This window comes from Zingiber officinale, chromosome 1B (genome assembly GCF_018446385.1).
Source record: "Zingiber officinale cultivar Zhangliang chromosome 1B, Zo_v1.1, whole genome shotgun sequence".
In the NCBI taxonomy this organism is placed as follows: domain Eukaryota; kingdom Viridiplantae; phylum Streptophyta; class Magnoliopsida; order Zingiberales; family Zingiberaceae; genus Zingiber; species Zingiber officinale.
The window spans coordinates 20051279-20067366 of NC_055986.1; the positions used below are offsets into that span (position 1 = coordinate 20051279).

The window sequence follows — 16088 nt, forward strand, 5'->3', positions numbered from 1 at the left end:
CTTTTTCCTCTTGTTCCACGCCAATTTCCATCTTCACATGTGATTCCTCTTTGAGGAGGACGTATTCTCCTTCCTGCCCAGTAACTCAAAATAGAATGCTAAAAAAGTCAGAAAATTAAATTTTAAACTCAATTTTAAGAAATATTAAATAATTTAATAATTTTATCAACTGAACAAAAAAATATTATCAAAATTTAAATATAAAAATTTAATTAATAATTTTACATCTTACAATCAGAAAATTAAATTTTATATAAAAATTTATTTTTTAAAATTAATATTTATTTTTTAAAAAAAATAAATTTAAAAAGATGAGGAATTTTTTAAAAAAAAAAAATATTAAAAAGACTTTTTTTTTTTGCTATTACCAATTATTAATAATCGTCGAAGTTTTCATCATCACAGCAATTGATTGAGAAAAACAAAACACAGGAGGAGACAACAGAGCACAGAAGAAGGCGGCGAATCTAAATGCGAAAGGTGCACGCAGCTTGAACATGGCCGGAGAACTCACGCGGTAACTCCAACCTCCGCCATTTGCCCATTTTTTTGCCTGCCTTGAGGTCCAGCACATAGATGAACTGGCTCCTGGACTTGTTCCCGGAGCCCAACACAACGAGCCCTCTTTCCCACGCCACCATCTGCAGCGCCACCACATCGTCGGGCAGCTCCGCCACAGTCTGCCACCCTTCCCCCTCTTTCAGCGCTGCCACCCCCCTCGACTTCAGGCACATGTACAGCCTGCCGTCCCCGCCTACCACGCAAGTGCGCGGGCATACCGCTTCCTCCAGCTTCTCCTCCTCCACCGGACCCCACCGCCAAGCATTCACATCGAACGACTCAACGCTCCGCATGAACTGCGCCGGCGCATCCGTCGGGTACCCGTCCAACACCTGGAAGGCGTCCCGGACGAGCACGCCGCAGCACTCGTCTCGCGCCTGCGCCATGTCGGGCAGCCGCACCCACGCGTCGGCGGCCACGTCGTAGGCTAGCGCAGACCTCAGCGCGTTCTTTCTCTCGTCGTGGCCGCCGGCCACGAACACCATTCGGCGCTCCGTGGACCCCGCGCACGCGAAGAAGGAGCGCCCCGTGCCGGGCATGGGGGCCCCGGCGCGCCACGCTTTGCTCGCCAAGTCGAAGATGTGGACCTCGTCGGACGCGGCCCAGGTGAGGGAGTTCCATCCGCCGACGATCACCAGCTCGCACCCGACGGATACGATCTGGCAGAATCGCGGCAAGGAGCGGTGGCCGCCCGGGACGGGAGGCGCGCAGCTCCAGGCCCCGGTGGCGGGGTCGAAGAAGGACAGGCGGTAGACGGACGGGGAGGGATGCACGGTCTCATTCTCCGGTACCTGTGCCTGGGAAACGGCGACGACAGAGTCGGCGAGGCCGGTGGACTTGCGGAGGTCATGGAAAGGGACCGACTCGATGCTGCTCTTCCAAAGCTTCGAGACGGCGCGGGCGGCACCTAAATTGACGATGGGGACGCGGGCGAGGCATTCCATGGCCATCACCTCCGGCAATCCAGGGATCAATTCGGCTTCCATCCCCACCAAATCGACAGAGAATAATCGCTCGCAGACGCAGTGAGGAGTTACGGTGTGGGTTCAGTTTATAGCGGGCCGATTTGAGGCGTGTAAATGCCTTATTAAAAAAATTCTTTTCTAAATATTAACTGATACACCCCCTATTTTTAAAATTAACAACTCATCTACCATACTTTTAAAATTAATAAATATCCGGACGTAATATATATATATATATATATATATATATATATATATATATATATGAATTAATAGCTTAAAAATATTCCCAAAATACCATTTCCATATCCACTGCTGCCTTCTGGCTGCCAGGCAGCTGAGTCAGATAATAAATTGCGATCGGACTGATTCTGCGGTCATTTGGCTGTAATTTTGGCTAGCTTGATCATAAAATTATCATTGACCTGATTGTAAAATGTCATAAAATTGTTTTGTAGTTTTATTTTGATATATTAAGGCCGAGTCGATTCGGTCGGACAAAGGAAGGAGGAACTCAAACGACAAAAGAAAAAAAAAACAGGGGGCAGTTTAATAAAAGTGTGCGTGAAATTGGACCTTTTAAAATTTAGTTTGATTTTCACTAAATTAAGGAACTATTAACGTGAAAAATTGACCGTCGCGCAAGAAACACGTAATTCTCCTAAAACATACTAAAATAAGCAACTAATAAATAGTGTTTTTTTATAAAGAAAATAGTGACAACAATATCATAAGATCTTGTTCGTGATAATTATTGGAAAAATACGAATGGAATAAAATGATTGATGGAAATAAATTTCTATATAAATGAGATATTAATTTTACATTTGAAGTTGAGTGACATTATGATGAAACATAGTTGTTGATGTACCAATTAAGAGTCCGAATTATACAAACTTACTTATGTGTAAATGCTACTAAACTCATAGGACCGAGTGGATCCATTAATATTTGCCACACATCTCTTTGTGGCTAGATCAAGTCCTTGATAAAAAATTGTTGCTCAACTTGTTGTCAAGTCTTGATTTCTTGGTTGCTTTGTTTGCTAAGTCTTAATTAGTTGCATTGTTTACTTGAGTCTTCGATAAGACTTATCGCTCAAGAAATCGCGAAGACTTATCGCTCAAGAAATCGAGAAGACTTGTTGCTCAAGAAGATTTATTTCTTGTTGCTCTTGCCACATGCGTTTCTTATTGTTAAAAAAAGTTTGTCTGTTACTCAAGAAAAAGCTTTCCATCTAAAAAGGTTGAGCTTGAGCAAAAGACAATTCATTCTCAAGCAAGTGGTTGAGGAAGAGAGTATTCTTGAGAGAAAGATTTCAATAGTTGTTCTTGTCCAAGGAGATATTTTAAAGAGAAGGAATACTTCTACTATGATTCTCTTGTTTTGTCTTCTTTCTCTTTTATCATGCAAGTTTTTTTCCTCTGCAGACATTTGTGATAAGCTGTCTCACTAGGGAAGTCCACTTGGAACCTAGACATACAATTTTAGATTATCCGTTCAAAGTCTAAATTATGTAGATTATAATTTAAATTCCCACTATATTTTCTATATCTTCAGCAAATTAATTATGTAATAATTAAACTTCTAATGTTGTGCCCAAAAGAAATATACATATCTCCACAATAATATAATATTATTCACTTTAAGTCTAAGCCCTCATAATTTTACTCTTGAGTTCTACTTAAGGTTTCGTACCAATGGAGATATCTTACATCCTTTTACATCTATGATCTTTTCTATATTCATCCAATGTGAGACTTTGATTGTATTTCTCAATAATCCTCTCCTCAAACGAAAGGCTACCATTATTCTCATGGTCTGAGTCTCCCCGTGAGTATTCGGTCACTCTTGACATGTTTCGGACCTCCTCGTAAATATTCGGTCAACTTGACCTGCTCCGGGCCTTCCCCGCAAGTATTTGGACACCTTGACCTGCTCTAATCTTTTCGTAAGCATCCGATCATCCTGACTTACTTTGGGCTTCTCTGTAAATATTTGATCATCCTAATCTACTCCAGACCTCCTATGAGAATCCTGTAATGCCCAAAACTAATACATGTTAATACCATGCATAGCTAGTGTAGGTTGAAATGCTTAATTAAAATAATGTTGATTATTAACCTAGATTTAGAAATTTATATGTATTAAAATTTACAGATTTAAATTTCAGTACGCATAATAATTTATATGCATCATATTTTAGAATTTATAGGATTTAGTGAGTATAAAAATTTATATGATTTATGGACATAAACTTTTATAAAATTTATTGTATATATATATAAAAGATAAATAGATAAATCCTGATTTAATAAATAAAAATTTATTCGTGGCTTAGTATGTGTAAAATTTAGATGGTATACATATAAAAGATAAATAGATAAATCCTAATTTAATAAATAAAAATTTATTTATGGCTTAGCATGTGTAAAATTTATGGTATATATATATATAGTAAATTTATTTAAGGTATAAATTTAAAAAGATTTATTTGTGATTTGGTAAGATTTTTATAGAGAAATCCTAATACTTGATCATCTTTTACTAAATAATTATGGAACGAATGATTTACGTAAATATAAAGTTTTATATGGAACATTTCAAATTTTTCTTTGGGATAGACTTGGCACCACCAATATATATAAGCGCCCTTAGAAAAGCCTTGCTCCTATTCTCTTTGTACTTTTGTCAGCCCTAGCTTCCACCACCATCGGACCAAGCTATAAAGGGAAGAAGAAGAAGAGACTTAGTAGCAAGAAGGAATTGAAGGTACATTCTTCTCATATTAAATTCCTTAAATTTATGCATATTTAGTTCCCTTGTAGTTTGGTTTTGATGATTTTAGGAGGCCATGAAATCCTCATATTTTGAGAAGCTTGTGAGTTTGTTAGTTTCAGTTTTATTAGTTTTCCATGTCATGAAATTCTCCTCATTGTTGATACCTTTGGAGGTTAAGTTAGGATCCTAGAAATTTTGATACCATAAAATTGATCCTAAGTTTATGATTACGTTATATCATATGTAGATTTGGATCTTAGGATTTATGTTGCTGAAACTAACTTTGTTGTGCTTAAGATATATGTAAATTTTTGTATTTAGTATAGTTGTGTTTAAGTTTTTTTTATTTTTATTTATGATCACCTTAAACATCACATGTTAATTTTCAGATTAGGTGTAGTTCGCTTATGTGTTTCCTTTTTTCATATCATGATAACTTTACATGCTATAGATTAGTTTCAGATTTTTATAAGGGTTGTTTTTCTATTGTTTTTGGAGGTTATGTATGATGATGTGCACTATCATTTGGTAGAATTTTTCTATTAGTTTCCTTAGAAGTTAGAGATCCTTGTATGCTCATACTAGGATGTAACAATTGTATATTTTTGCTTTTTTTACAAGGGTTGTTTTGCTACTGTTTTGGAGGTTATGTATTATGATGTTGCACTATCATTTTATAGAATCTTTCCATTAATTTTCCTTAGAAGTTAGGGATCTTTGTAGGCTCATACTAGGACGTAGCAATTGTATGTTTCGGATTTTTATAAGGGACAGTTTAAATTACTAGTTTTGAAGGTTATTTATCATGAAGTTGTACTATCATTTTGGTAGATGGTTTCTATTAGTGATTCTTAAAAGTTAGGAAATTTGCATGCTCAAATTACAATGTAACAAATTGTGGAAGTTAGTTTCTCTCACTTATTTTAGGGGTTAATTATGTTTAAGCACATGCTTATATAATGATCGTAGTTGAGTTTACATACATGTTTATGTTATATTCATGTTTATGTCATAGGTCAAGTGATGAACTGAGCAAGCCTGGGGAGCTTATCAAGTTATGATTAGAGCAAGCCCAAGGAGCTTACTCTATGGGTAGGATATGTTCCAGGGACCCATGCTCGGGAAACTTACCATTATAATTAGTTATATATATAAATGGGTAAGATATGTCTCGGCAAGTCGGGAAACTTATCATAGAATTAGTTATGTATGTATGGAGAGGATACATCTCAGCAAGTCGGGAAGCTTCCCAAGTGTTGATTCGGGGGATTCCTACAGCTCGGGGAGCTTACCAAGTCGCGATCCGAGTACCGTGTATCACTTCTGTTTCAAGGTTCGGATGGTGGTATCTTTTGTCTGGGGAGCTTCGAGTATTGATCTAGGGATCCCCTCCCGAATAGCTCACTCTATGGGTAAGATATGTCTCGGGCAAGCCCGAGAAGCTTATACTATACAATCAGATAAAGTATATACGGGTAGGGGTGTCCGTTCTGAGGCTCAGATCCCTATTAATTATGGTAGGAGCAAGGGGACGGGTAAGATATGTCCCGGGCAAGCCCGGGTAGCTTACCTAACAAATCAATTAACTTTATATATGAGACGGTGGTATGATCCAGGGATTCACGCCCGAGGAGCGTACCAAACCAAGAAGACTTATGTTTATGTTTATGTTATGTATGTTCATGCTCATGCCTATGCTTTTATGCTCATGTTCACGTTTATGTTTATATATATTTATGTTTATGTTATGTATGATCATGATCATGCCGATGCTCTTATGCTCATGTTCATATATGTTTATGTTCATGTTATGTATAAGCATGCTTATGCCGATGTTCTTATGCTCATGTTCACGTTTATGTTCATATATGTTTATGTTTATGTTATGTATGATTATTCTCATGCCGATGCTCTTATGCTCATATTCACATTTATGTTTATGACTAAATATGTTCATGCTCATGTCATGCTTTTATGCTCATGTTCAAATATATGGTCTTGTACCTAGTATGTTTACATTCATACTTTAGTATGCATATGCAAGGAAAATACTTTAATATGAGTAAAGGTTTAGTTAGGCATATTTCCTGTTAGGCCACATGTATATAGGAACTAATTAATGCATAGTATGATTTGAATGTGCTGAGTCTCTTGACTCACAAATTTTAACTATTTCAGGTAATGAGATGAATGAAGTAGGATGCATTGATAGTGAGCAAGATCCGGACAATGACAGTACAACCTGAAGACCTTCCAGTTTAATTTCTGCATTAGTTGAATATTTCCTTTGAAGAATAAATTCTAGAACTATATGACCAGTACCTAACGTTGCTAGTAGTTAATGGTTTTAAGAACTATTTGTTGGTGCATTTGGCACCAATGATCGAACCTGAGTTTTGATAAATGGATTAAAGTTATATGTGTTGTTGATGTAATTTTGTTATCGAGTGTGTAGGGTTGACTAACTTGACAGGTCAAGAGGACCTGACACCAAGTAGGAAGTCCAGATGTGAGATTCTAGTAGGAGGTCATGATATTCAATTTTCAATGAGAGGAAGTCCGGATGTGCGATTCCGATAGGAGATCGGGATGTTTGATTCTTAGTTAGTGAAGTCCGGATGTGTGATTTTAGCAGGAAGACCTAGTGGCTTAGATTGGACGTCGAGGAGGTAACTCGATACTTGATAAGTGAAGGTAAGTCACTAGAAGAGAGTGACTAAGTGAGGGTGTGTTCCGGTTGAGGGGACAGTAGACATCGGTCCAATTTAGATCTATTTTGAAAACTTAAATTGAAACTCTGATTAGATCCTGGTATGAAGGACAAGGTCTAAGTCATAAATTAATCATAATTTTTATTGTGCTAACCTTGTTTTGTAGGTTAAATATCTTTGCATTAGACTAACACTTGTTTCAGGGCAAAGAGAGCACGAAAGCCTCAGGTGAACAGTATTGAGGCGTCTTTCAAGTAACGGAAGGCACCTTCAGTACCGTTCATAGAAGGTGTCTTCGAGAGCTTAAAAGGCGTCTTCCAATGGATAAAATCAAACATTGCTGACCATAAGGAGTAGAACTTTTCGGGATAGATTTTTACCTATGGATGACCCTTTCAAGGATATAGAAGGTGCCTTCAAGGATATGGAAGGCGCCTTCCACACTCAATAAAGGTGCCGCTCGACCAAGCCTTCTTCACCAACTCTTCTACGAGCTTCTACGTGTCCGTTTGAAGTTTCAACTGCTTTGACTTCCTGCTGTTGCTCCGCTATGACATTACTGCGCCTGACTATTGCTGAGAAGCCATCTGACACCAAGCCTAAGCCAATCATCTTCGAAAGTGTTGGGTAATGAAATTCAGTTCTGTATTTAATTATAGCAAAAGGAAAACTGTAGCGTGTTACACTTATTTTTATTCTTTTTGTATTTTATCCACTATTTTGGCGGTTCCAAAAGAGGTTATTAGTGGATTACTCATCGATAGGTCCACGGGACTTGTGTCTTGAAGTAGAAGTCACCAAAAACTTTGAACCAAGTAAAATCGCTTGCGTTCTTTTACTTTTCTATTTCTGTTTTTATTTCTACCGCACTCACTTAGTTACTTTGATTTTAAAAGATTTTTTTTTTCAAAACCACGTGATTCACCCCTCCCTCACATACGTCTCGATCTAACAAGTGGTGTCAGAGCTTTGTTAGCTCTGAATTGGTGCAACCACCAATCAAGTCGGGGGGAATGATTTTTTCTTGGATTTTAATTTTCATATTTTATTTGAATTGGTAACATTTATCTTTCCAATTAAATCTTTCTCACTTGGTTTAAACTCAGAGTTGGTGTAACACCATTCGAGCTCTCGATTTTTATTTTCACCTCAAACTCTGCTAATCCATGACCTAGTCTTAGGATATATATTTTTTAATTTTTTTATAAGATATTTTCAAATTGCCCAACTTAAGGGATACAACACCACTCATCCTCCTCTCTTCAATGGAAACGATTTTCCATACTAGAAGAAGAGAATGGAGGTCTACTTGAAGATAGACATCGATCAGTAGTGGTTCACCATTTAATGAGGGTACAATGTGCTTGTAGACGAAGCAACTAAAGTACTCCTCGATCCAGAAAGATAGAGTCCAGAAGATAAAAAGAAAGCCCAGATTGATTCAAAAGTGTTGAACACGATCTAGTGCGGACTCACGAAAGAAGAATTTAACCGAGTCGGTCTGCATGAGAACGTAAAGGAGCTATGGGACAAGCTCATCAAATTATACGAAGGAACTAACAATACTAAGGTAACTAAATAAGACCTACTTCTAAATTCCTTATTTAACATTAAAATGCAGGCGGAAAATCCACAAGCCAGTTACACGCGAGGATCAAGGATATGCTCAACGGCTTGCACATGATCGGACATCAACTCAAGAACGACAACATTATCAAGTACGCTCTGAACTCATTCCCTCGAACCTCGCTATGGGCATCGATTGTAGATGCCTATAAGTTTACGAGGAACATTTCAAAATTAAAATTAGATGAATTGCTTTGTGAATTAGAGTTGCACGAACAAACTAACGCCACAAACGTCGAGAAAAAAAAATTACATTTCTTACAGGTACTTCGAAGGGAGCTAAACCCGAGGCAGAAACTGAGTTCGACTCGAAATCAAATGAAGAAGAGCAACTAGTGAACATGGTAAGGAAGATGTTCACTAGACGCAAAAGAAATTTCACCAAACGTGACATGAAAAAGATGTCCAAGTCCACATCCAACAACTCAAAGGCAAACATTCGGGTGTCGACAATTGAGAAACATTCAGGTGTCCTTGGAAAAATATTTAATGCGTACCTTAGGGAATCTCGAGTTGTTACATTTTTTCCAAGATTCGTGAGGTCGGTGATCAGCTCCTTCAATTTAGCGTGCAGTTGCACTACTAATTCTCCTTCTTTCAGCCGGAGGTTGATCAATTGGCTCCGGAGCATATCTCGTTTCGTGAGCTTGACTTCAAATGTACCTTCGTGTAGCTCTAGAAACTTCTCCCAAAGTTCCTTTTCTGATTCATAAGCATCGATTCTGCTGACTTCTTGTGGAGACAACACGCTCAGTAGATGAAATTTGGCTCGTCCATTTGCTACTAAGTTCACTTGCTCCTTCTTGGTCCACATATACTCATCTTTTTCTACTCCTTGTTGGTCTTTAGGAGCTATAAAATCATATTTAATTATCAAAAGAATTTCAAAATAAGTTTTAAAAAATACCTCCATGCATTTCTTCCATAACACGAATTCTCCCTCGAATTTCGATGGATAGATGCTTGGTCCGACAATTGTCTTGGTGTTTCAGTCGGCGGTTAGTCCTTTTGAGGCATTCTAGCTCTGATATAAATTGTTGGTGCAGTGGGACCGACAAGAGGGGGTAAATTGCCTACAAAAAAATAAACCCCTTTCTCGATCCTTTGATTAATAGCACAATAACAATAATAAAAGAAATAACAACTTAAAAAGAGTAGGTAAAAGACCAGAGTTTTACTTATTTATAATCTAAGTGGTTATTAATCCAAGGTATTGAAAAGCACTAGAAGATCTCCTTCGTTGAAGGCGGAGAAGCCTTTTATACACGTTGACAGCTTAAAAATGACTAAGAAAGTTAATGCAGAAGTTGTTGAATATTTTCTATCTCTAGGGGCCTTTTTATAGCTCATGGAAAATCCTATCCATGGGTGTAAGGCGCGTTCAAAATGGTTTAAGGCACCTTTAAGTGGATAAAGTTTTATCCACAACTCAATGGCAATAAATGATTACTTTAGGCTGATATTGTTCATTGAAGGTGTCTTCGTACTGTTCATAGAAGGTGTCTTCCAAGCCTTTGAAGGCGCATTTGTATTGTTCATGGAAGGCGCATTCCAAGGCTTTGAAGACGCCTTCATACTATCTATAAAAAATGGTTAATTTTCCTTGTTAACCATTTTTTACTCCACTCATTTGGGTGATGCTCCGGTCTTCCAAAATTGAGCTCACCTGAATCCAACTCCGACCTTCTCCTCGAGTAGCCTTCCTCCCCGACTTTTCATCCGTCGGACCACTGTGCACGTCCTTCTCATCCGTCGGTGTACTCTTCCGTATCATCTCATCCTTCAGATGCACCAAGCCCGTCGATTCCCTTCCCGTATCATCCTTCTCGCTAGCTATGTATTCTGCTCGACTTCTTGTGTTCCTAAGCTTATGCACACTTAGACATAAGGATTAAATACAACAGGATCAAACTGAACTTGGTTGACCACATCAAAAATACCCCGGAGTACTTATAATATCAGTGCATCAATACAAGTCTGGATAAAAAATACCAAAAGTACAGTGATTAGATTAAGTAATCCATTTTTAGTCAAACACTAGTATGATACATTTACTTAACTTGACTAAGTAGACACTGCTATCTTCTGATAATTAGTTAGTAACTAATGGTTAAACATTTAAGGTAAATTTTTATATTAATATTTTTTAAATAAAAATATATCAAGTTCAGGAGAGGATATTTAAAAATAATTTTCAAAATGTTTTATTTTCTTTCCAACTACTTTTTACAAACTAAAGAAGATTTTGCAACTTACTTATTTTTTATGTTTTAGATAGATATTTCAAAACCTATGAAACCTATTGTGTTTCAAAATTACTTTGAAAATATTTTAGAAAAATAATTGAAAAAAACCTCTTTTTAAAAGTCTTCTTGCAAAATCATACTTTTAAAATTGTATTGAAAAATTATTTTGAAAATTATATTGAAAAAGTTACTTTATAATACTTTGAAAGATATTATCAACACTTTGAAAAGTTTTTAAAAAACTTTAGAAAACTTTTGCACAAATTTATCCTTTCGAACTTATTTTACTTAGTAATTTTTTTTAAAACACTTTAAATTATTTTACAATATTCATGCAACATTTTTTTAAAATATTTATTTCTAAACTTCTTTCATAATTTAAGCTTTGTAAAATGATTTGCTTTAGCAAATTAAATTTTTAAAGTTTTGAAATCCTTTTGAAAAGTTTGAAAATTTCTTTAAGAATTATATTAACTCCTCTCTTCCATAAAATTGAAAATTTCTTTAAGAATTATATTAACTCCTCCCTTCCATAAAATCTGTAGATTTTTTTTTTGAAAGTTTTATACTTACTAAAGTTTTATTATAATTTTCATAATCTGCTATATTTATTTGTATTTTTTTTTATGAATAATGGAGAGGGTAAGGGTAAGTAAGAGAAAAATAAACTAAATCTTGAAATTCTGAACCCTAAAATGATCAAGGGAATAAAACAGAAATTAGAATAATTTAATTTTATTTCTTTTGAATCATGTTATTTCTATTTACTTTTATTATATATTTTTCTAACTTTAACCTAGGTTGTTATTACATCAAAAAGAGAGAGATTGTTGATGCATTTGAAATCAATGATCAAACCTGAATTTTGATGAATGACAAATAAATTAAAGTTAGATGTATTATTGATCTAACCTTGTTATCGAGTGTGTAAGGTTGATTAATTTGATGGGTCAAGAGGACCTGACACTAAGCATGAAGTTCAGATGTGAGATTCTAGCAGGAGGTCCGGATGTTTGATTCTCGACAGGAGGAAGTTTGAATGTGCGATTTTGGTAGGAGATTGGGATGCTCAATTCTCAATTGGCGAAGTTCGGATATGAGATTCCAGCAAGAAGACATGGTGACTCAGATTGGATGTCGAGGAGGTAACTCAACACTTGGTAAGTGAAGGTAAGCCACTAGAGGAGAGTGATTAAGTGAGGATGCATCCCGGTTGAGGGGACAGTAGGGGTCGGTCCAATTTAGGTCTATTTCAAAAACTTAAATTGAGACCATAACTAGATTCTGGTATGGGGGATAGGGTGTAAGTTATAAATTAATTATAATTTTTATTGTGCTAACTTTATTTTGCATGTTAAATATCTTTGCATTGGACTAACACTTGTTACAAGGCAAAGGGAGAATAAAAGCCTCGGGTGAACAGTACCCGAGGCGTCTTCCAGGTGATGGAAGGCTCCTTCAGTACTGTTCATGAAAGACACCTTCGGGAGCTTGGAAGGTTCCTGTTATGATTCCGCAAGTGCACGAATTTGTCGTCAGTAATATATAAGATTATCAAACTATAGGGACTGTTGATTAAGCACTAGAATGTCGCAAAGTAAGTTATCTAGACGGTCGAAAGTCGACTTTGGCGCTTGCAAACTAACGAGAGTGATTGAAGAGAAAAAGAGAAGGATGAGAGAATCGATCTTCGAGAGAATTAAGCTTTGGGAAATGGATTCTAGGATTTCGGTTTCGTTGTGGTGGAACCTGATGTATCATGTTCTATCTTTCACTCATTGTCAATCAACATACCTTTGCCAGAAGTTAAAGCTACTATCCTTAAGTACTAATCAGAGAAGACATCTGTGAAATCCTGTTACGGTTAACCCCTGTCACCAGGGCACCTCGGTAGATCACAAGAATACAAATCTAATCGGTATCATTAGGGATAGAGATAGGGGTTTGGTTTGGTCTCTTACTTCCTTGTGGAGAAGTTGCCTCTCCTTTCAAGGGAATATCCTAGACGCCCGTGAACGGGTTACCCCTGTCACTAGGGCCCCTCAGGTATACGATCTAAGATCCTCTCTTTACAAAATTAGTAATTCCTACACAATCAATTAACATGACAAGGCAACAAGTGCTCATGCATATCAAATAGAAACGAAGCAAGAGAAATCATCCAACGAGTAAAGACACGAACATGAGTCTTACATCAAACTCTATCCAAAACTACTCCCTACATCCATAGAAAATGAGATCTACTCCATTACGAGAGAGGAACAACCCCAAAACATTAAGTAAAGCACACTTAAAACCCTTGATGTGAGAAGGAGGGGAAGAAGAGATGCTTGCCGAGGTTTCCGATGTCTTGGTGATGCCTCCTTGCTTTGGAGATGGACGGAACGTCAAGAGATGGCAATGGATGAAGCTCTAGGGTTTCCCCTGGAGGGGAGAACCCTTTCCCAAGGAGAGGGGGCGAAATCCCAAAACCCAAGATGATCCAAGAATAGGGTTCTTGACCCTTTTATACCTCCTCCAAGCTGTTTAGGAAAACTAGGATTATAGGGGTCTGGTAAACTGAGTTTTTCACCCATTAAACCAAGTTTTCTCGTGATTTACCATGAACTAAAGTTGTAGCTCTTGAAATTATCTTCAATCTGATACTTGGATCGAGCCCTGGCTCCAACCGAGCCGAAAGTTATGGTAGTTCAAAGTTTGGTCTACGGTCTGGGCGGAGGTCCAGTTGAACCCGCGGTTGGGAGGCACGGCCGTGCCATTTATCACAGGCAGACAATGCTTTCTCTTTGTTAGATCTGAAGCAAAGTTGTATATATTGAAGTTAGCTATATTTCGTTATAAAGAACATCCCGAAACTCCAACGGAGCGCAAAGTTATGGCCAAATTACGAACAGTCTGCAATCTTCCAAGAATTCAGCACATCCCTGTTTTGGCGTGGCACGGCCCGTGTTCTTCGTCACACGGCCTCACACGGCTTCTTCTCGGGTTGAGTCACACAGCCGTGGCCTTTTTCTTCTCTGCCGAGGTCACACGACCGTGTGGATTCACACGGCCGTGACCTTTCTCTCCACTGGAATGTTGGCACGGTCGTGCCATTTAGCACGGTCGTGTGATGCTTGGCCACGAGGATAATGGCACGACCGTGTGGGGGCACACAACAGTGGCTTTCTTTGCATCGGGTGCTGGCACGGTCGTGCCATTCGGCATGGCCAAGACATGATAATGGCCACACGGTCGTGTGGCCTACATGGCCCAAGCTCCTGTGTGCGTTTTTGCTCTATTTTCGCTCCAAATAGCGTCCTATCAATCAAAACAAGCAAAGAGTAGATCTCCGAACCAAATATAATGGAAATATGATATTATAATGAAATATGGTGTAATAAACATAGATTATGCTAATGAAATACAAGTAGATGTGCGTCAAAGCAGGCATAAAAGTGCATATAATCTACTCACATCACACCCCCAGACTTAAACATTTGCTTATCCTCAAACAAAACCCACAATCTAGATTCATGTGGTTAAATAGTGCATCATAATCTCTAGCAAATCAATCTAATCCTATCAGATGATTTCATTGGTGAGCAAGATACAAAAGTAGTTTGAGTATGACCTAAGTAGTAGCCCTCCGTGCTCAGTGCGAAAGTGGCCTAAATTTATCAAGTTTCAATCCCTAAGTCTAATCAAGTCGTCATAAAATTGTGTTCCTTATGCTTCCGGCGATAGACACTTACCTGCCACACGCAAGGTTCGTTCCCCACAAAAATACTATGCATCGTCTACACAAGGTCTCAAAGGAATACTCAGTATCAAGAGAAAGATAACATTCATTTCCCCAGTAACATAACTTGGTCTCAAAGGGATGAATTGCTAGTTTCCATTCACGACAACTATTTTTTTATCCCTTATTTTTTTTCTTTGAATGTTTGCAAAGTATCAAACTTGAACAAACCTTCATTTTTTTTATTTTTTTTTTATTTTTGGGATTGATTTTTCCAAATGAGCTTATATGATCTGAGTTTATCCAACAACCAAAATGTAGTTGAGAGGTCACCATAGAAACACAAGTACTAGTTCAATTCTATGAATCATGGCTATTTTAGAGTTATCAACCATAAAAAATAGGCATAGTGTATAGGGATCCTAAAGTAAGGCTAATACTTAAACTCTTGTTGTAAAAACATTGCTCACTTCATACTATCATAGATAGAAAAAGATAGATCACTAAACATAATAGCACCATAAGTAGCCAATAAACCACATGGAATCTAGAATAAACATGCTAGTATTTTGTAATAAGGAACAAACAATCATGATGTGATGTAAGATGCAACTAGTAAAAATTTTATTAAGCAAAAAGAAATAAGCAAAAACTGAACTAAACTAAATGCATCTAATGCATCCCCCCAGACTTAAGCTTTTCATTGTCCCAATGAAAACTAAAAATAATGTGAAAGAGATAAAAAGCAAGAGAAGTTACCAAATGATGCATGTCAAATGCCCATGTCATTAACTTCTTCACCATGTAGTTACCCTCCTAATCTTTGAATCCTATAAAAGAAAGTAGACAACAAAAATTAAGTAGAGGATACATGTTTATTATAAAGAAATGAAACTAGAAAGAACTAAAGACATGAATGAAAATGAAAAAAATGAACTTGGGTTGCCTCCCAAGAAGCGCTTGTTTAAGGTCATTAGCTCGACCACCTCATTAGATTCATCGAAATCTCGTTCTAGGAGGGGTAAGATATTTCAACACCCTCCTACCAAGAGCTCTTATTATGGAGAGAGCTTTCATCAAAGGAGCTACAGAGTAAAGTATAACTCTCTCCATCTTTGTCTTCTTTGAAGTTCTTTTAGGTGGTCGAAGATGGTTCAGATCGAGCTTCCAATTATAGACCCCATGAAAATCTGCACACCCAAAAGAAAAACATACCTCTCCCAAGCATCTAAATTAGATAGAACTAGAATCTTATTAAGATGAACTAAGTATGTATCACAAATTGAATCACATCCAACAAAATTAATTATAGGTACCTCTATAAAATTTTCCAAAAGATCACTAGAAATACTAACCTTGCATTGCTGAGAGATACCTGAAAGTTCTAAACATGTGGATGTGATTTCTGAATCTTGTATTAGCTCTAGCTCTGGCTTAAGTGGTGGTGCCTCGAAAAGTGGTGATTTTTGGGGCTTTG

The 16088-nt window shown here is 37.3% G+C and overlaps 1 protein-coding gene across 1 annotated transcript; it reads right to left on the reverse strand.

Moving 5' to 3' along the window:
* Window positions 1–467: 467 nt before the first annotated feature.
* On the reverse strand, window positions 468–1547 carry LOC122031456 (F-box/kelch-repeat protein At1g15670-like). Its single transcript, XM_042590597.1, has one exon. It carries the CDS (start codon window positions 1545–1547, stop codon window positions 468–470), a length of 1080 nt encoding a protein of 359 aa, XP_042446531.1.
* Window positions 1548–16088: the final 14541 nt, after the last annotated feature.

Excerpts from the sequence above, each read along its gene's own strand:
- LOC122031456 (XM_042590597.1), bottom strand. The coding sequence starts at position 1,547 with ATGGAAGCCGAATTGATCCCTGGATTGCCGGAGGTGATGGCCATGGAA.